General features: G+C 38.7%; 2 protein-coding genes across 5 annotated transcripts in view; one reads left to right on the top strand and one right to left on the bottom strand.

The window, feature by feature from the left end:
• The window catches only part of ORC3 (origin recognition complex subunit 3), a 34329-nt gene extending 17452 nt beyond the window's left edge, over positions 1-16877 (bottom strand). For both annotated transcript variants that reach the window (XM_051777935.1, XM_051777936.1), the window contains exons 1-11: positions 16716-16877; positions 14266-14320; positions 12332-12429; positions 9663-9807; positions 8292-8396; positions 7371-7525; positions 6301-6434; positions 5110-5269; positions 4188-4301; positions 2253-2386; positions 1763-1826 (exon numbers count right to left, since the gene is read on the bottom strand). In XM_051777935.1, coding sequence (XP_051633895.1) covers positions 1763-1826; positions 2253-2386; positions 4188-4301; positions 5110-5269; positions 6301-6434; positions 7371-7525; positions 8292-8396; positions 9663-9807; positions 12332-12429; positions 14266-14320; positions 16716-16769 — 1218 coding nt within the window. In that variant the 5' untranslated portion in view covers positions 16770-16877. The remainder of the gene's footprint in view (positions 1-1762; positions 1827-2252; positions 2387-4187; positions 4302-5109; positions 5270-6300; positions 6435-7370; positions 7526-8291; positions 8397-9662; positions 9808-12331; positions 12430-14265; positions 14321-16715) is intronic.
• A 21-nt stretch (positions 16878-16898) lies between these two features.
• RARS2 (arginyl-tRNA synthetase 2, mitochondrial) overlaps positions 16899-21944 on the top strand; it is a 36582-nt gene continuing 31536 nt past the window's right edge. The window contains exons 1-4 of one of the 3 annotated variants that reach the window (XM_051777953.1): positions 16900-16991; positions 17659-17732; positions 18342-18447; positions 21671-21754. In XM_051777953.1, the coding sequence (XP_051633913.1) occupies positions 16953-16991; positions 17659-17732; positions 18342-18447; positions 21671-21754 (303 nt within the window). In that variant the 5' untranslated portion in view covers positions 16900-16952. Of the gene's footprint in view, positions 16992-17285; positions 17306-17658; positions 17733-18341; positions 18448-21670; positions 21755-21944 lie in introns of those variants that run through there. The other 2 variants (XM_051777954.1, XM_051777955.1) reach the window with 2 other exon arrangements.

Raw genomic sequence — 21944 nt, 5'->3', positions numbered from 1 at the left:
ATAAAAGAAAAAAGTTCTCTTTAATGCTGCTACATCAATCTTATTTCCCCAAACCCAGAGCATTATTAACCCATCTAGATTTGCCTCATCTTGTTTCTTAGCTCAAGACTGATGTAGTTAATATAAATAAATACCAATGTATTTTGCCAAATAATGAAGTGAAAAGGCATACGCTGTTTTAGAAGAGTTTAAAAACCTTATTAGAAGACTATGCAATGTTATTTCCATAAATATAGATAACAGATATAGATCACCACTTTTACATAATTTCAAATTAAATTTGCCATGAAAACTTTCAGACAGATTTGTTAAAAATCACGATGTAAAACTGCTTTTAAAACTGATTATTTTAAGTAGGCGAAACTCTTCCCATAGTTATTAAAAAAAGTGGTAACAACATGGAATATAAATGCAGCTGATAAAGGGTATTGTAGATTTAGGGGCTAAGCTTGAAGACCAAGTTTACCTGGTCCTGAAATATGAACAGTAAATTTATATGAAAAAGTACCACGATGACTCTGAAAGTGTTTCCTAGGTTTAGAATGATACTGTAGATTAGCATGACATACAGAATATAACAGCACCACATCAATGCAGCAGCAGGACTTTTCCTCTCAGGCAGACTACACTGCCAGCGTGGCCAGGCAATAATGGTCCTACTCCTACTGTAGAGATTAGAACAAGTGTCTTCAATTAGAATTTGTGATAAGGATCTTATGTATCTAGGCACAAGAATTCCGGCTTCCTTCCAAAATTACAGGGTGAAGCTTGTGAAATAAGGGGTATATTATTAAACATATAAGGTTTAAAACATAGAAAGTTTAAGCTGATGAGTCTTAAACTTTCAAAGTAGGTGTGAATAAACAGCAGGGGAACAGCAGTAGCTTAGGCTATTTTTGCCAGCGAAGATTATAAAATCATGTCTCGCCTTGACTACCGTAATTACACTTGCAAACTTGCCTGCTACTAACCTCTCTTCCAGACATTACCATTGTTCTTCACACCTGAAAAAGCCTTGCAGTCCAGGAAGCTCTGCTAGGACAAATTAATTACTCTCTCCCTATAGTACCATTTGCCTGACAGGTTAGTTAGACTTGATACTAAGAGTTAGGAGAAACCCTTTACCTTTAACAATGCTTTTACTGGGAGTGGTTCGGATGGTGAAAATAACCAACAGATTTTTGTTGGTGAATCCCTAAAGGGCTCACAATTGCAGTACTCTGACTTCAATCACTTGACAAAACTTCAGATAAACATGTAACAAATTGAAGTTTTCATCCTGTATGAGACCTAGTGTCAATGTGTGCCTTGGGACACAGACTCTGCCCTACTGAGTTAGATCAGAAACTACACAGAGGGTATGAAGGATTAAGAGCTTATGAAATAACCTTCGAGATTACTTACACATTCTCCAAACACTTAACAGAACTTCCAAGAAAGTCAGTCTGAGTAAACATGAAAAGACTTGGCCATAAATAAACCCTGTAACCTTCCTTTTAAGCAGTTATATTTCCAGACATAACTGAAAGTTGATGCAAGGAAGTTGTGCAGCTTTGTATAAAGGCTGACCTGGCAACCCTAGAGATTTGAAATTTTGACCTGCCAATTCTAATTCTTCATTACTGGACATGAAGTACAGTATGTCCTGTATGAAAGACGCTATATAGGACTATACATCTTGGTCTTGTATTTTATTATGCTCCACAAACTAATATATTGGGCAAGTTATCTTTGTTCTCCAAAGACATTCTTAAAATTTTACCTTTAAGAAGTTGTCTGTTGTCAGTAGTGCAACCTGTTTCCCTGACTCCTGCTCTTCCACGTACCTGATGGCAAGAAAGAAAAACAACATAAAATTATGAAGTAAAGAAAGATCCTAAGGTTAAAAAAAATTAAAATGTTTACACTGCTACAAAGATTTATTTTGGAAAGAAATGTCCTTTGGGCTGTCCTTGAAAAAGGACAGTCAAATCCAACAAGTTGAAAGGCTACTCCAAAACCCTGGAGATTATGCTCCAAATCAGCTTAACAAGTTCAAAAGTGATTTATGGTTAGTTGTCACAGTAGCTTGTTTCTGTATTGAGAACAAGAAGGGAAAAAAAATTCAAGTGATTACACACCACAGAAGCTGTACTCTCTCGACTAGATTAAGGCTTCCCATCCTCCGTTTGATCAATTTGCCTTTGCTCTTTTATTCTTTTTTAAAGCTGACTCAATAAATGATTGTCCAAAAAATTTATTTTCCCTTTTACCTTCTAAAAGAGGGCAGTCTCCGAATGTTTTCACACTGATCATGAGATAAAGAATGAACTCTCTCCCGAAGATCTACCAGTTGGCAACACAGTACACTAAGAGGCTGGGAATAGAAGTGCTCCACAATACAGAGCTGAAAAACAAAGCAAGAAATAGAGATGATAATAAAATCCATCCTCCCTGCTATATCTATCTACTTTTTAATGCTTTCTTATTACTACAATGCATATACTAAAATGGCAGTAATGGTACTCTCTAAAAAAAATTCATTACAATTCATAAAGATTCCATAAGTCACTATAGGGCACCAATTATACAATCACATAATTACCTTCTTTGCTGTATGTGCTGTTCATTTTCAGTGTCTCTTATTTCCCCCTCTTATATAGTAACTATAGCTTGTCAAATATCTTATAGTCACTTATGTGAATTACTGCATTCTTTAGGTTATATTTCAGCTCCAATGCTTACAAATGTTCAAGGTTACATTTAGAGATATGAAGAGCAACTGCTGTACAGAAGCCAATTTCTGTTTCATGTACACAAAAATACACTGTTAAGCTCTGTCTATGCATACATACAAATGCACTTTATTATTGATTTCACCCAAATTAAATGTTTGCAGCATCAGGGCCTTGCAGAACAATAGCACATGCTCATCACATCTATTCTTAAAAACCAAACAAACAGACTACCTCACTAAAAACTTTTAAAACATAAAAACTGTCAAAGAGGAAAGACACTTCCTATCAGAAAAGTTAACAACATGCTTAGACATAATGAGATGATTGTGATCCCTTCTATTTATTACTTAGAAAATCTGATCTGAAATTGCTTCATCACTGAATACTTTTAACACACAAGGACATAGCCATATGTTGTCAGGGCTAGAATTTGCACTTTCATATCAGGCCAATGGAGAATTATTAGATTTTGATGACTCTTTCAAATTAGAGGAGTTGAAACCTATGAAAGCCCACACAGATCTGTCTGCAGGAAGTGGTACTACAGCTAGGATATTTCTTCTGATCACATGTAATCATTGAATCTTAGATAGCAAAGAATCCAAGAAACTCTAAAGGTATATGACATTAAAAGGGCATGTTCTACTAACAGGGTCACACATGGAACTAGGCAAGAAAGAAACAATTTCACAAACCTGTATTAAAACAGATTACAGGGGCTACAAATTCTTCAGAGAACCCTTCTCTGCAATCCACAAAAGCTACAAAATCCACAAAAGGAGACTCAAGCACACAAATACATCTAGATATGAAGATCTACACAAGCCAACAAAAATTTAATTATTGTGCTCTGTACAGACTATTTTTAGAAACCTTGAACTCCTCCACTTTGTCTCCCGAGAGAGGGTAAATGTAACTCCGCACCGATGCACAGCTGCTTGGAGCACAAGCATTACCTACTTTGAGGCACAAAGTAAGTGACCCTGTAGCTACTATTCCCCTGAAAAGGTAACAAGTGTGCATCCAGAAACTACACCAGAAAAGTTCAAGAGGGGAAGAGACACTGCTGTAGCCTATTCACACCAAGACAAACCAGAGTCCAAGGACCTGGTGCAGAAAATCAGAGACAGAGAGTTTTGCCAGGGGTGTTAGAAAGCTACAAGTTAATCTATAGCAAAACACAGCTCTTTCTACCCACTAAGGTAGGTCACCCTTTTAAATGTAATCTTAAAATATTGGGGGTTTTGTGGCAGAGTAAACTTTTACTTCTTTTGCTTCTTCATACCTGCCCTACAAGTTTTCTCTAAAACCCTTATCAGTTAAGGTTTTAAAACATGCATCTGTTCATAGACCCAACCTGTTTCCAAAGGACATTTTTTCATACAATTCAGCAATATGAAATCTTTCAGTGCCTAGTAATTACCCTTTGTTTTCACAACCATAATTTGAATTGTTGTTACCACTGCGTACCTGAAATCCTTTGATAAAATTCTGGACAGAAAAATCATGGTACAAGAATATGTTGATGAGAACCTGCAGAACTTTTTCACCCAGTTTAAAGGGAAACTGGGCTGTCAGAAGCAGCTGAAAGAGAGACAAAAAGAAAAAGTAGCCATAGTAGAAATTTTCTCCTGAACTAAAATAAGCAAAACATATATATACAATTTGATACAACTCTCAGTATGTGTTAGCATTCAACTAAATCAGATACTAAATACACTGCCAGCTTCTAAAAACAGTATTTCTACTAAAATATCCACGCAAAGATTGATTTTCAGTTTATTATTTTACCCCATTTTGTAAATACCTTTTACTAATGCAATATTTGAATTCAGTTTTTTGCTTAACGCTGGTTTTGTATTTATTGTAAAACTGCAAACAGAACAGAGACTGCTGTAATAAACAGAGATGCTACTACTTTCAGCACGTGTAACAACGATTTTGGAAATCCTGCACAAAGCGACGTAGCAAGAATCCACAGGCATGACATGGCTTGAACATTTGGATGATTCAGCTAATGTTTGAGAGGTGGCAAAACTCAGGCTGAACTGTTATTTTGCTAACTTTAAAGCCATCTTTTTCTGGAACCAAGTAAAACTCAAAATCAAAGCACTACTTTAATGAAGAGGTGTGAATGTGAAAGTGTAATTGCCCAAGTATATATGCACAGATGTCAATGCAAATGAAAGATGAAAGCAGGTGTGTTTCTCAGTGTGAGAAGGGAGCTCTCAGTATTAAGCTACTCTGCAGCTGTGAGTAGAAATATCCAAAATCCACAGCTCTCAGGGACAGATTCCTTTTCAAAACCTTCAGACCAACCTACCTTTAAAGGCCAGACATGTAGACTGTGCTGCAATACACACACTCTCCTTCTATTTATAAAGGGAATTACCTTGTCAATTATAGTAGACAGGTGGTCCTTACAGGAAAGGGACTGGAAAAGCTCTATGCACAGCAGAGAGGAAACAGAGTGAGGAAGTAATCTGTGGATAATCATCGGTGATGTAGCAATTCCAAAAATCAGCACTAGAGGTAATTCATGGATATGCTGACTAGATAATGATGGAAGGGAGAAAAAAAACCATAATAGTTACATTATAGAAACTCATGAAACAAATGCATTTTGTCCTTACTACAGCACTGAGCTTAGATGCAGAAAGGGGTAAGTTAAAAGATTTGTTGCATTTAATCTACATTTCATACGCTCATAATTAGGTATTTCTCCTTGCCACAAAAAGCAAAAGAAAATACAACACTTAAAAAACAATTAAAACCTAATTTTTCACTGCCTTACACCCTACTGATTTCCACATAATTCTGCACTTCTGATTTTACTTTTCAAAATGTTCCCTTGAGAATCCATCTGCCAGATCCAAAGTAGAAAACTATTTTTATTGTTGGTCCCTCAACAAGAGAAATTGCCTGGGCCTTGTTTAGAGGTAATGTCAGGTGCACATGCTGCCCCTGAATTAATCGTACAACTGCAGCCCCAGTTCTGATGCAACTGTAGTTTCAACCTGGGGACTAAGTGAAAGGTGCTCTTTTTGGAGAACAGCATGAGTTTTTGATTAGCATGCACGAGATGATATTAAGGAAGACAGGTTAAGGAAGAACAGAAGTATAGGAGCACCCGAAGTAGTCAGCTGCTGATTACAGATCCTGACCAACTGTATAAGTTTTACATACACTCGTATTGGTAAGCTAGTGACCTTTAATCACACAAAAATATACTTTGAAAACAAATTTAAAAGCCTACAAAAGAAAGATCTAGGCATCTTAAAAAATTAGTTTCACGTTCACAAATTCTACAACAACTAGTACCAAAAAATCCTCCTATGTGAAAAATTAAATCAGCCACCCTGTATCTCAACCTGGTCCTTAGGCACTCTGGTTCAGAGTCTCAAGTTAGGTTTAGGGTAGTTTATCCCCAAAACCTAGCAAATATGTTTTTGCTCAATCACTGCTGCAAAGAAGCAACACTAATATTTGATTCCAATGCTACACTGACCTCACTGTCACATTTCAAAACAGCTGCAAACATAAAATGGGTACAGTGGAGCAACTAAACTTCAGGTCACATTACCTGCAGATGACTATGAAGTCTTGAAGTACTTTTGTGGTGAAACTTTCCATGTCTTTGAATATGACTACAACTGGAGGAGACTGCCAGTGTGTAGAAGTAGTTCTTTTTTTGCTTGGAGCTTCAGAATCCGTTTTCTTTAAAGCCATTCATTAAACATTAACAAACAGAAGACAGTAAAATAAAAAGACTGAATCCCATCTATGATTATACATTACTCCAAAGTGATGTGACTGAACTTTTCGTCAGCTGTATTTATTATTAGCATCTAGAACTGCCATTTTTCATCCTTCTGTTTGGCACAGCATGAAGCACAAAGAATAAACAGATTTTAAGCACACATTCCAACAAAGACAAGAATAGCTCTGTGAGACAGAACTGGTGAAGTTCTGTTGGGACTGAGGGAGGAGATTCGAGTTGTGTACAGAGACATTACTTATTTCCTATATCTCTACCCAGTAACAAAAAGAGCATATACTCATTACACTTTTGTTTATCACACTGCTCTGATGAAGTCATCAGAAAATCAGTCCTAACTGTATTCATGACAGAAACAAAGTATAAAACTTTATTAGCTTTAGCAAACAGAAAGATACATAAACATTTTGAAGGTTATTTTCTTACTGCTTGCCAATGTACTCTGGGCTGCAGATGACATCATGGCTCATTAGCAGTAATACAGTACCTTTCCCCTGGATGGCTGTTCTTCCATCAACTTTTGTTTTAATAAATAAAACATCTCAGCACTCCTGGGAGAAAAGCATCTGGCATGAAGCTGATACTGCATTTTAAGCTTCTAGTTCCCAATTAAACATATGATAAAACAGTACTTTTTGCTTGTGTTTCCGAATTCTGACATTCATACGTTAACAGTAACTAACTCCACATTTGTTATATGTGTTACATATTATATTCAAATCACGTTAATCTCAAGGGTTTTTTTGTGTTAAATTAAAAGTTAACCTTTGGCATTTTCTGACAGAAATTTCAGTTATTAAATTCTTGTTTTAAACACATCTAAAGGTCAGGAATTTTCATCAACTGGTGACTAAAAAAAAACCTAAACAACATACCTTTGTTACACTCTCATACCATTTGATAAGAGAAGACATTGAACAACGTATTCTATTCTGGGAAACCTGCACATAGTCCTCATCTTCCAATGAGTCCACATCTACATAGCAGTTCATCAGCTGCCCCATCAGCTTCTGCATCAGATTTTTTACGCCTTCACAAAAAATTTTAGACACAGGGTAAAGACATTCGGTTATTCAGTAACACTTCTCCAATCCATACTCCAAAATATTACCCCAATTATTTTTTATATTACCCCAACTATTTTTCACATTTCTAACTAGTCTCCTTCTCTCTCCAGAATGCACATCTCCTGCTCCAGAAAGCATTAAGGCATGTTGTCAATGCAATAAAAATTATCCAATTAACTTGCCTAGATAGCAACAATTCAGGTTAAGATGTTGGTCTTCCTGAACTCCAGCCACCTGCCATTACAGTGACCTAAAAATAACTAAGGTAGCCAATCCACAGAACTGAGGATACTGCCATAAATGACTTTTACTATTTTTAGTTAAAAAATAAAAAAGGAACAAGGAGAGTGGGACAAAATTTTATTATACCCATTCTCTTGCTGTAATAATGTGACTGCAAGCATTTAAAAAGTGGAATACATACATACACTGTCCAGTTAAACAAGAAGAAAGCCAGCCTACAGTATCGACGTGCAACACACTAAGCAACATGTTCTTGACATTTATGCTACATCTAAGTAGTATTTCAATCTTTATTGATTTAAAAAGAACTGGACACATCTTAAAATACAGTAGGCATTACTGCTGTGATGATGTGGGTTTGATCAAATCTTTAGAAAGTCTTCAGGATCCCTCCATCCACTCTTCTTACATTTGGGGGCAAAAGCCAAAATTTCTAGTTAATTGATACCTTATTCAAACAAGCAGCAAAACTATTGCATTATTTACCTGGGCAATCTTTAGCTTCCAGCAAGGCTATATAAGGAGTAATGTTATTCTGAAGGAAGTCTGAGACACTTCTGAAAGTCAACTCGTGATCTGTAACGTTTACACCTAGAAAAAAAAAAAAGAAAAATTTTGAAGGGCATTTTTCCTGTGATTTGTGATCATAATGACTGAATAATAAACTGAACAGCAGACAAAAAACAGAAGATACCTCACACAGTTAAGGAAGGAATGGAAGGCATGGCATCAGCTATGACGAAAGATGAAAAACTAGCACAAGACTAGACATACATGTTGATTTTCCCTGATTAAGAGAAACAGGAATCACTGCAAAGACCCCTCATATACTTCGGGGTTTTTTTTTTTAAAAGAAAGATTTCTCAAGAGTGCAAAACTGCAAGAAGTAGGACTGGTTTCCCAACATCCCTGCTATTGATATCCTCATAAGCCATCCACTTGTCTGCAGACAAGAAGTTAAGCTCACCTTCTGCAGAAGAATACTGCATATGCCCAAGTTCTGGATCCTCACGTCTTACGTAAAGAGGAAAACTACTACAAATGAGTAGGAATCTCCACCTGAATTCACTGTGAACTACCTACTATTTAATGCCTTTATTAGTACCCTTAGTCAACCAAAAAAAAGAAAAAATAAGAACAAGCCCCTCCAGAAGGCAATTCAGAGCTTCTTTCACAGAAATATCTCAAGCAGGAGCTTTTTACTTTCTACTGCCTATAAAAGCAGAGTACTTTCCCCTCTTTGTTAGTGCTCACATGGCAAGTTTGAAGGATTGGCCTGATTTTAGGTTCCCTAAAATGATCCACTGAAAATGCAATTAACTTACTTAGAATCAGGTTTAGGATTATAATTAAAAACCTTTGAAAGAAAGAAGCGGGGGGGAAAAAAAAGAAAAAAAAAAGACAGACTTCAGAACTTTACTATCTTTAGTAATATGATATACAGTCATTTTCTTCATTCTCTGTACCTTTTCCAAGATACAGACACTGCTTTCCTACATGTAAAGATGCACTGAAAGAACATATATCAGAAAAACAGAAGCTGTGTAAAGTCATGTTTAAGCATGCTGGTGGCAGAAACAGGGACAGACTCAAAGTACCTCCAGTGCCTCAGTGCTACCCCCTGCCTAAAAAAAAAACTTTAAGGAAGGTGTTGACTTACTGGGCTATTGTGCATATAGACAAAAGGGAGAGAGGTTTTATCTTGCTTTCTTCTCCCAGTCCACTCTCTTCCGTTAACAGTTTTGAAGCTGATACTGCTCACAGTAACTGCTGGGAGTCAGCAAGGTAATTTTCTTTGATCTCCCTGTCAGTTTTAAACAGATGTACATAACAAAATATAACTTAAAAAAAAATTACCTAAGACAAGAGCTGCAGTGGGGATTTCTCTGAACTTCATCCGGCAAGTCCATTCTGCTGTCTTCTCTTGAAACTCGGAATGAAACCGGCTCAAAAAATTCATCAGATTATCAAGCAACTGCTTATTCAAGTCTTCCTGTACTTTCTGTAAACATAAATAGAGAGATTTTATTTATAAAAATGTGAAAAGACTAGAGTATCACTCTGGAAAAGTCACATGAACTGGAATTTCAGTCCTTGCTACAAACACCGGGTTTGGTCATGACTATTTCTTGTGTGGTCTGATAACCATTATCTTCACATTAAAGCTAAAATTACCATATTTTAGCCCTGCACTTTTTGTTTCTAACCTGGATCCTGATAGTTCAACTGGAATTCCTTGCCTCACAGGAAAACAATGTTCCTGAAAGCCCTTGATGAAATTTATCATAATAAGAACATTTGCAAGGCCATTTCTGACAGCAGGAGTCAAAACTGGAATACCTTGCAATACTGAAACAAAAAAGCCTTCCAAAATTCACCTTCCAAAAACAAAAGACAGTTCCTGCTGTACTTTTGTCAGGTTTTCATGTTGTGAGAAGCAGATGACAGATGGTGCTGCCACAATCACAGCACAGTTCATGACGGACATACAAAGAACAAGAGCACTCCACAACAAAGTACCTGGAAGTCAAATCCTTTTCATTTTTCAACACCTCAAGGAGATACTAGTGACCAGCACAAGCACAGGGCCTGCCAACAAATCATCAGGTAGGAGTACCCTGGCAAAAACTTTGGAGAACATCCTGGGAGGCTCCCTTAGCACACTACCAGAACCCCTAGAATAAAAGTCCAAACCAGCAAACTACAACCTTCCCATGTATTCTGCCACAGATGAGGTTTACTACACCAGAGTTTGAAAGTTTATAAGAAATGAAATCTCAACTAGATAAAGCCCTCACCTACCTGGTCTGACCTCACAGATGATGCTGCTTTGAGCAGGAGTTCAGACAAGGGACTTCATAATGTCCCCTACAACGTGAATTACCACGCTATTCAATGTGTAAAAAACATCATCAGCCAACACTAGGATGAAAGGCTGGTAATTCAAAACTCATTAGGACAAGCATCACAGATACCCTAGAAGCTGGATGAAGAAAATTCTATGTGTAGCAGCAAAAGTAACTGCAGTTAATCTTCCCTTGGGCAATTCAAACTCTAAGGACAGGTCCTTATAAATTTGTCAATGTAGGATGAACTGTCTTCCATCAGGAGGAGTAAGACCAGAAAAAGTATTTGACAAACTCCCAACAGCCTCAAAGAAAACAAGGGTAGGAGACTTAGAGCAGGAAACAATGATGATTTTCCAGATGGGAAGTACAGTGGCTCTGTGCCTCTCACTCCTGCTCTGTGTGAGTGGTTAAGGGACGCTTTCACTATGATGAGCTGTGTCTGCTGCTCTGGGAGAAATCCTTGAAGAGCACTAGGAAAAAATCCAACACTTCGTCAACCAAAAAATCCTGTAGCCACTGTTGGCCATGCAGGAGATTTGTCTCAAAAGTCTTGACAACACTGTGCCAAAGAAAGAAGATCCAAGAAAGAAGATCTGCCAGAAGTAGCCACAGAAAGTCAGCTTCCCTATAATCCACCATGTAGCTGCCAAAGTGGTTTCTGGCTCAGCTGCCACCATTGCTGCCAACGATGGTAGTTAACCCATCGAGCTGCAGCAGTTGTCAGACAGATACCAAATACACCTTCACAAATTTCCGTGTGTTCTCTTTGGTTGGCACTGTGATGCACTGCTTTACACCTGGCTAATTAGCCTGGCTAATCATGGTTTGAAAAGGCTACTGAGTAGTCCAAGTGAGCTGGATCATGGAATAGCAGGAACAGAATTACAGGAATTTATGATTTTTAGCCCAAGGGTCCAGATTTTCAGCTACATCCATCTGGCTTCTACTGCATATCCCAAAACAAACTTTGGGAAAAAATTTCTCATAATGTCTAGAGCCCGAATGCAAGCAGAGGAACACGGAATACTTGCCCAGAATCCATGACACTCAATAGAGGAGGAAATCCCTGCTGTAGGGAAGCAATTAGTCACACCGTAATGCAAGCCAGCTGGTTACATGGACACAAAACCAGCATGTCATGTAACACACAACAATTAGGAGGCCACAGTGCAGTATGAAATTAACTCTGTCCCCCATCAGACAAGCCTGTTCACGCTGTCTGTACTATATTTGCAGCTGTGTCATTCGGTATTTGACATCCATGCAGTTGTATTCACATAAATCCACCGTGAGTCCTGGACCGCTGTGTATGAACTCTGTAACACTGAGGTCAAGATCAGCCTAAAATCCTCAGAGGGCTGGCAAGCATTAACTGAATTGAAGGTAGAAGACAGCAGTATGCCAGGAGTTAGTAAAAAGGACAATTACTAAGAAGAGAAGCTTAGAAGCAGCAGGTTGAAGCATCAAAAACATGCAGTTCTATGGTTACAAGTAATGTGCAAGTAATGGATTTATTATTACTATTTTATATTCTGGACAAGTATTTCAGTCTCAGTCAATATTTCTGCGTTAAATAACTGCCCTTTTAAGCATGTAAAAAAGACCTCCAGAAACAAAGAAGCAAGCAGCACTGTTATAAATGCAAAACACTGCTTTAGTACGAAGCACAAGACTCACCTCTGTTTCTGACTTAATTTGATTCCATAAAGACTGACAAGTAACAAACCGCAACTCAGTATCCTCTGAATCATCCTTTCTGTTTCCGAAATCATGAGCTAGAAACACAGAAAGCAAAGGAAAGCACAAATAAGCTTATGAAAACAAAACATTTTTTTTTTCTTGAGAATAAAACAACTGAAACGAACTTCTTAATATACATATATATTCAGGGGAGATGACTTTTCTCTTAACCAATTAATTAACTTCTGGTATCTGGTAGAATAAGTGAGGGAACAAGCAGAATATATTATCCAAGTAGGCAGGCAAAAAGTAAAGAACTGACTTCCAGTCCCATATGAGCTAAAGCTAAATCAGAGCAAACAGCCTTTATTATTAAAATTAAACAAAATTAAAAAAAAAAATCTTTTCCTTGCTTCAGAAAGTTTTGTGGGTCTCTTTCACCTATAAAATATTCAATCCTCCTTCACTATCAGCAGTGGTTTGATTTCTAGAAAAGAACCAGTTGATGAGCACAATCTCACAAAGCACTAAAATCACCCAAAACAGCAGTATAAGTGATGAACAAGAAGCATCCCTAATCCTCCATTTTCATTGTCTCCCCTGAACTATCACCTCATTTGTATCCCTAAGAAAAATCACTTAGAATACATAACCCACTCTGATTACACATCTAGCCACCACATTATTGGTAACATACCAAGGCATAATATACTTTTTTACACAACCAAAACTCAAACTACAGGTGCAAATATGCTCAGAAGGCCTTTTGTGGAGTGTAACAGTATTATCAACTATTGATAACAGAAGCTTCACAACTGAAACTTCACAGGATTGGGTTTCCAGATGGGATGGATGCACATCAAAGTACTGTTTTAGAACAACACTAACCAAATGTTGTGAGAAACCAAACTAGCTCACCTCTGCCTCGTTTTTAGTTCAGTCAAATTTATTTTCCTGCCTCAAAGCATTTGCTAACTAGAACAACGTGTTTAGTAGTTTATCCAAATATTACTAAGCTTGCAAAAACGAAAACGTAATATCCAGTAAGGGACAAAATTTCAACATGGTTTAAGTGCACAGGTTCTGGTTGTTGGTTTATATATCTTGCAATGACCTGCAATGACAGATTGGATTCTACTCCCCTGTCTCTCATTCACTGAGCTACTGATGTCACAACTTCCACAGTAAAAATAATTTGGGTTTAATATTAAAGAAGATGTTACAGTAGGTAATGGATGAGAGCCTGTGGTGATTTCCACAAAAATCTGGCCCTAATTATTTCCCCTCCACCTTTTTCATACAAATTGTCACACCTTTTGACAGCTCTGGTGATGCTAAAAGTAGTTTAACCTGGGAATAAGAACTGTAAGTTTCCAAATCAAATCTCAATCAGCAACTATTCAAGAAGCATTATTTGTGGCTCCAGTAAGAGTCAGTCTTGTTCAGTCTTCCTCAAATGACAACACACCTAAATACACATCTAGAGAAAATGTATGCAGCAAATACAGAAGCCATGGGATCTTCACAAGTGGCTTTTCTTTCTTCTTTTACAAGAAACTCAGGCAAACTACACAGAAAATAAGACTTATGGATGGGATATAAATTTCTGACTCCCATAGCTTAAAAGTGACTCATTGTTTATCAGTTAGTAAACAATTTATGGCAGCATTGTATGGAGTTTTCTCGTAACAAAATGTGCAAAGACAATGACAGCCATACAGTCTTGATTGCTGGAGATGAAAAAAACCACATTTACAGTAGCAAATAATTTGGTTATGTTCCTCCAAAGAAATGAGTTTTCAGCAATCAAGAAGCAACAGAAAACCTCATGCAGCTATGATAGAACTCATTATACAAATTCAATTAGATGTGATGAACTTTCCAGGATTAACCCTTCTCAAGCACAGGAACATATATAAAAATGCACTAACCTGTACTCTGAGACAATTTTCTCTTCTTGGCACTTGGTTTAAAAACAAAGCAGCCCTAGAGAATAGCAAAAAAAATACAGACTTCAATATGAGCATCATTTTAACTGGCTCCTGAGGCCACTTTATTATCCTTTAATTTCAGTGCTCCATTAAACCAATAATTTGAACTGAATTGCCAGCCTCTTAAGAATATCAAGTTACATATTGTCCCTATATATTCCTGTTTCAAGCTGTAACACTAGTGGAAGCAGTATCCCAGCACACTTGTGAGGAACTTTTACATCTTTCCACAACATTCTGCAATTTAGCCATCAGCTATAACAGCAGCATATTCTTTAAAAGTCTCAAAACCTCCAACAGGTTTGGAATTAAGAGGTAATTATTCCCTGAGGACACATCAGCACAGTTTCAGTTAAAAACAAAAGGCAAGAGGCTGAGATGAACAGGTGATCCGGAACAATGCAATGAGTATTACTAAGTTACAAAAGCAAATGACACGCCCAAACTAGAGGACAACTGCATCCCAACTCAAAGAAGTAGATAGTTAGAAGCAGAATGACAAATGGTTTCAAAAGGGTTCAGATAAAAACCTCTGTTCCAAGGAATTCCTCCAGATAGAAGGCATCTCCCAGTTAGACCTCTTTCATCACAAAGTATTAAGTTTTGAATTCCATGAGATTTTTTTCATTTTCCTCTAGAAAATTGGAAATTTCTTCCCTCACCCTCTCTACAGAAGCTCATCCCTTTTGTAGAGTTATAATGATTTCCTATATATCAGAAATCTCAAAACTCTCCCTGTAAGGTTCTTATGCTACAGCTAGGGGGAAGGAAACACATAAATGTTGAAAAAAACCAAACAGATTCAATCCTATATTTCTCAATGGAGATGCTAATACAAGCAAGGATTACTGAACACGACCTAGGATAGTTCAGCCACTGGTGTAAGAATGATGTAGTGAAAATCAAACACCAGAGTTATATTCAATTCTGATCACAGTCGCCACTCTGTTGCGTGACTTCAGACATTTCCTTTCTTATACAAGTAAGACATTACATTGACCTTCACTGAAAAACAGCCTTATAAACTGGAGATGCCTTCAGATACTTTCCATTTTACCATATATATTAAGAAGCATTTAAAACCAGCTGGACAAAAGTTATGGTTATTCTACAGGTGCTAAACACTCTGGAACGATTCCACTGCAAAAACTTAACATACGGATTTATTTATGCTGCTGTATGCACAACAGGAGCACAAATGGAATTGGCCAGAATAACTGTAAATCACTTATATAAAAGAAAAATATATGCTTAATGAAACTAAACACAAATACTATTGAATGCTTTACAAGCATTGGATTTCCCCACACCACTGAATGTAGCTGAGATCAGAACATAAAACTGCAAAGTACTACACAAAGGACTTGGGAGGCAAAGTGGAGCGACACATTTCACTACCGAACTAAAAGGCAACAGCCATTTTCTGAAGAGAAATCCACCAGTTTTGGATTAAGTTATAAGTTTATTTGGAAGCGCTTCCCTTCGCTCCTGAGAGTAATAATCTGCACAGCAACTTCCACACCAAAGGATCCAGCTACACATCGCAACTGAGTGAAAAACAATGTAACAGCAGTCTTGCGATGATAAAACAGATGCTGCGAAACCACTGCTGTTGTTCACTATATGATCAAGCACGAGACTAAATGTCAGATGTTTCAATATAACATTTTAAGTCTCGCTATGCATTAACACTCTGATGAATGCACTGTCCCTACTGCCAGCCCTGACTACTGGCCAGATAAAAGCTTTCACTTCGGAAATACCAAGGCAATAACAGACATTTAACATCACCTGTGGGTGACAGCACTTTAATCTTTATTTCTGCATTGAATTAGTTTTGGGGACAGAAGCAACGAGCCTTCGAAAGCGGAAGCAAGAAGTGCCAACAGACTTCAGCTGACAAAACCTACAGGCGCTACAGCTCCGCTCCGCTCCGCTCCAGCGAAGCGTTTCTGTTGTGCCAACGGGAGAGCGGAGCAGGTGGATGGATGGATGACCATGTGTCAGTCACCAATCATGGTGTGATTCCTGGGGATGTTCTGGGCAGGACTAAGAGCTGGGCTCGATGATCCTTGTGGATCCCTTCCACCTCAGAGTATTCTGTGATTCCGTGTGACTGCGGTGAGGACGCAAAGCGCCTTGGGCAAAAACAGGGCCCGGAGGGAGCCGGCGCACGGAAAGCCACCAAAGCTTTGGGAAGGGACAGGCAGCCGAACGGGGCAACGGGGAACCTGGGCACAAGGGACGCGGGAAACAGCGGCGAATGGAGGAGGCGGGAAGAGGAGCAGGCGCAGGGCGCGGCGGGCGATACCGCAGGTCCAGCTCCTCCAGCACCCGCACAACCCCCGCTGCTCCCTGGGGAGACCCCCGCCCTCTCTCCCACGCCTCACCTTGGATACGGAGCACGTGCTCATGTCGCCCCGCGCCCCGGCGTTATCGGACATGAGGAGGAGAAGGAGGAGGAAGAAGGACGCCTCGGGACTTTGGCGCACGCGCGCTCCCGGCGCGTCCCCTCCGCCTCCCCCCGTAACGCGAGGGTGGTACGGCCCGGGCCGCCCCTGGGCGGGCGGAAGGAGCGGCGCGGGGGGGGCGGGGCGGCCGCGGAGGTTCCGCCGGGCGGCGCGGCCATGGCGGCGGGGTCTTGGCGCAGGAGCATCGCCGCCCAGGTACGCGCCGCTCCCTCCCCCGGCTCGGAGGGGCAGTGCGCCGCGACCGACACATCCCCTTCGCGCCCTCACTACGAGTCCCCCCACACTGCCCGGGCGTCTCGCAGTGGGCGCGACCCACAGCCGAGCTGGGATTGGGATAAACTGAGTGAGGTGTAGCGACCATCCCTGGAAGGGTTCAAGGCCAAGTTGGATGGGGCCCTGAGCAACCTGGTCTAGGGGAAGGTGCCCCTGCACGTGACAGGGAGTTGGAACTTTAAGGTCTTAAAGGTCACTTTCAACCCAAACCATTCTGCCACTCCATGATTACTTCGGTCGGTAATGGCACGGGAGGGTTTGACGAGATCCTTTGTGGGGAAAAAAAACCCCAACCCTCTGTGGTGTTTTGCCTTTCTAAGGCTCCTTTAACATTTCTTGAGTTTGTATCGCATATTTTATTCTATTGTTCATAATATTTAATAAGTCTTTCCTGTTTCACCTGGGTTTAAATTTGCTTTCAAATACAAACAATGTGTCCTCTATAGGTATTTAAACAGGAAGCAGTATTTTTCCTTGGGTTTTTTTTGTTTGGTTGGGTTTTTTTGTTTGTTCGAGGGTTTTTTGGTTTGTTTGTGTTTGTCGTGGTTTTTTTCTTCTTAAGCCAAGTCGTTCTTTATTTCCAATTTAGCTTTCGAAGGTTTTGGATCTGCCACCAGAAAATTTAATAAAGTCCATATCTGCCGTTCCCGTCTCCAAAAAACGGTAGTTGTTTACATTTTATCTTACAATGCTATGTCATGTTTTATTATTTTATGTCATGCTTATTATTGCAAGAGCTTAACTCTAGGGAAAAAGAAATACAGAAAAAAACCCAAACCTTATGTACCAATTTAATTGTAAGAAGATAGTTCAGTCTAATCAAATCACTGTATTTTTTCAAGCAAGCTCAAAATAATTTTTTAAAAACCTGTACGAATTACGGGCAGTGCTTGAATGGCAAATGCTTCAGCATTAATGATCTGAATGTGAAACTGCTTAGAACCAATGTGAAGTTATAATGGGATTTTTTTTCAGTGTCCTGCTCAAGAGTGGTAATGATGTTAGCAAGTAAATTACACTCACTCATAAGCATAGTTTTTGTTTATTCTGAAACAGTGTTCTTACCATATCTATTTTTTTATTGTATTAGAGCAAAGGTAATATTTGGTCTTCTATTGCAGCTTTCTAAACATAGTAAACTTTCAGATATATGTGTCTGGGTTAGGCTTGGCAACTAGAGTTGTCATATGCAGAAGTCAGCTTGGATCTTCCAGATCTCCCCAGCATTGCAACAGGGTTTTTTTCCTGATTTTCATATGTGCTTTTTTTCAGGCATGTTGCTGATTTCCAGCTCTCCATTGCTTCTGTAATAGAAAACAGTTCTAGTGATTGCTTAGCACAAGACTTGCATCTTCAAGCTCAGAAGCTGGCTGAAAGGGTATGCTAATGCATTCATCAGATATTTATGCAATAAGAAACTTACAGACTAGAGCTGTAAGAGGCATCATAAGGTAAAAAGTGTTCTTTCTCCAAGCATCTGTCTGGGTCGGAGTAGTTTGATGACTACTTGTAATTGTACACAGAATCTTCACAGGGAATTGGAGAAGCAGTTTGAGGTTCTCTTGAAATTGTTGTTTTCAAATAGTTTGAGAGAAATAATACTGGTGGTGGAGTTAGGTGGGTATCTAAAGGGTGTGCCATGGTCTGTACTGTTGCCAGCATTTGAGGAAGAAATGGAGCTTGGAAAACTAAAGGTGCAAAATCCAGCACTAGAAAAACAATGGGTAAATTTAGCCTTTGAGACAAACAGGCCAAACTTTCAAATCCCTAGCTGCTTGAAATTGAGTTTTCTTAGAACAGGAATTTTTTTCGGGGGTGCTAGTTTGGTAAATCTTAGTAATTGAGATATTAAGACTAACTGCAGCATAAAAAAAGAAGAAGCCTGAAAAACAAGGTCTACAGAAGTGACACAAATGTTGAAGGATGGAAGGAAATAAAAATCTGGAGAAGCTGGCATGCCTAAAGTTGAAAAAAAAGTGGCAATCGGAAGGGTGATGCTAAGGTTTTAGAGATCATTCGTGCCAAAAAAAAAATTCACAATCTAAAGCTGTGTTGCTGATGTCAATGCAGAGGAGTATAAACTAGGAAATTGCCAGCAAGTGTGAAAAGGAATCAGTGGGATTGCTCTACAATCAGAAGTTAAAAAGGAGAAATAAACCCAGTTGTAATACTATTGAGAAGCTATACTATTTTTCATCTCATTTTTCTCTGCTGAGATGTTGAAGATGTCCATAACTTGGACCTGTTTCTTTAACAAGATAAGTATCCTGACTCAGGTGAAAGAACTGATGGTACACAGATGTACAACCAAAAGTTCTGAAGCAGCTTAAAGATTTTCTGGACCCATAAAATAATTGAGGTGGGAAAGGACCTCAGGAAGTTATCTGTTCCCATCTCCTCCCCAGTGCAGGTTGTTGAAGATATTTGGATGAGGTTGCTGAGGACTTTTAAAATTAAATCAGGTGTTGAAAGCCTCTAAAGATCTGACAACCTCCTTTGTAATCTGTTTCAATGACTACATTGTCGTGGGAACAAGTTTTTTATCCTGTGTCCAGTCTTTCATTTTAAAAACAGCTGCTATTCCCAGTGTTTAGGAAGCTGAAAATTGCCTCCCTCCTTTATTGTTTGTGGCTTATTAAATAAACCTGGGACATTTAGCCCTAAAGCTTTATATGGAGGAGCAATTGTAACAGTAAAGAACAGACCATCAGTGTAAGCTCCCAAATTGCATAGACCATGCCAGTTAGAAAAGAATCCATAATCTCTTAGGAATGTTTTTTGTTGAGTGATGAATAAAGGAGATGCATTTAGTATAATTTGTTTAAATTGGTCATATCTTCTACAAAGAAGTGAGCAGTGTATAAACTAACAAAGTAAGACTATGTATCTAAAACTATCAGAAAAATGCAGGCAGTTACCAGTTTTTGTCATGACAAACAGTTGTTGGAGTGCCTTAATATTCAGCAGTATACTCTTAGTCACTTCTGAGGAAATAGGTCACAATGTTTGAAATAAAGATATTTAGGTTAGGCAGAAGAGGTGGAAATTTTTCCCGTTGACTAAAATAGTCTAAGTAATACAGCAGCGTGGTACTAAATGAAACATAATGTGCTCTGGGTGCTGAGAATTGTGTGTCGAAAGGGTCTTGTTTCCATGGGCTTTTGATTTCATCTGGCTGGCTAATTCTTGTTTCGTTTTTGTGCTGTTAGTTCTTTGTGCAGGGGACATTGTGCTGGGGGTTTCTGTGCCTTTGTACAGCACAGTGGCATTCTGGTACAAGCCTTGGGCATGGGGACATCTGGTTACTAAAGAACCACAGGGCAGTTGGAGGAGAGGTTGTTAAAGCTATGGAGGGGCCAAATCAGCTCTCATGTTAAAGAGATGAAAACTACTGACATGACAAATGACAAATGTAGAAAACATTTATCAGAACAAATGTTATGGAGAAAGTCCGGTGTATATTTCTGTTTTTTCTGTGCCCCATAAGTAGAAAGGACCTTCTGTAAAACAGTAAAATGGGAAATTCAGCATCAAAACAGTAAATGTTTGGGGATTTTTTTATGTAGCTTGTGAATTAACACTGGTATTTGTTATTATCAGAGCTTGCGAAGGTTAAAGAACTTCAAGGCTAGCTGTCATTTCTCCTGGTTAGGTCAGTGTCTAAGCTGGAGACCTAGCATGGGGGTACAATTTCCTCTTCATGCTGATGAGCTTCAGTAGAAATGTATAGCTTGCCTCTCAAAGATTTTAACCAAGTGATAAGGTTTGTGTCATTTCTTTATATGCTTTTCATCCCTCTTTTTCTTTTTTTTTTTTTTTTGACAATTTCTTGGCTATGAAAGCTAGTTTAATAAGAAGCTCTCAAACCTGAGAGGTTGAGATCCAAAACTCTCAGCCCATGAAGAGGCCCAAATTTGTGTTGACATTAGGTGTTGTTTGCCCAGATATGCCTTATGGGTTCAGAATTTTCAAAACATGGATAGTTGTAATTAAAATTTTTAATAAATTGCCCTTTTAACATCTTTATTTTATACAGAATCACAGAATATTCCGAGTTGGGAGGGACTCACAAGAATTATCCAGTCCAGCTCTTAAGTGAATGGTCCATATGGGGATTGAACCCACGACCCTGTTGTTATCAGCACCATGCTCTAACCAACTGAGCCAGTCTTAGGGTGTATTTTGTGTCACTGGGCACTGCAGCCTGTTGTCACTAAACTTTTTTTTGTTGTTTTTGTTAAGTGCTGTCAGGTACTGTGTAAGTTGTCAAATGTATCTCAGCTTTTGTCTGTACCAAGAGTTCAACTACTGCTCCCAGTCAAAAGAAAACACAGACCGTGCACAGGCAGGAGCTGAAATAGAACATACGTGTGACACTTCAAGCCGAGTTGTATTCAGACCTATTAAGCATGGATGGGAAATAATAAAATCATTCCTTTTCCAGCAGGATTGATGAAAATGATCCATTTCTGATTGCTTCAAACTAGCAAATAACATTTAATGTTTACAGTGGACTAAATCAATATTTATAGTGGATTGAATTACAGTTTTCCAGTTTACCTGTTTTCAGGTAGAGTTTCTGTTTTATTTTGTTCTTTTAGCTAAAATGTGATGCTGTAGTGAGTGAAATCAGCGCTGGTCCAGGAACAGTGAACTTTACAATAAACAGGGAATTATTAGCAAAGGTGAGTAGTATCTTTCAGGTGCTTTAAGGTAAAAATAAATTCTTCGGTATAAAACTATAGAATACCTACTGTTGTCTTGAAAAGGTATTTTTTTTGTAAAACTGTCTTTCATAAGTTCTCTTCGAAGATCTCTGTTGCCGATTTGTTATGTAGGCCTAGAGTTTGGAATGAGGGTCAGAAAGTTTATCCT

The sequence above is a fragment of the Manacus candei genome, unplaced genomic scaffold (genome assembly GCF_025592945.1).
Source record: "Manacus candei isolate 608988 ecotype Guabito, Panama unplaced genomic scaffold, ASM2559294v1 h1tg000011l, whole genome shotgun sequence".
NCBI lineage: Eukaryota > Metazoa > Chordata > Aves > Passeriformes > Pipridae > Manacus > Manacus candei.
The sequence above is the reverse complement of the archived record's forward strand: the minus strand, read 5'-3'. Positions and strand labels throughout refer to the sequence as shown.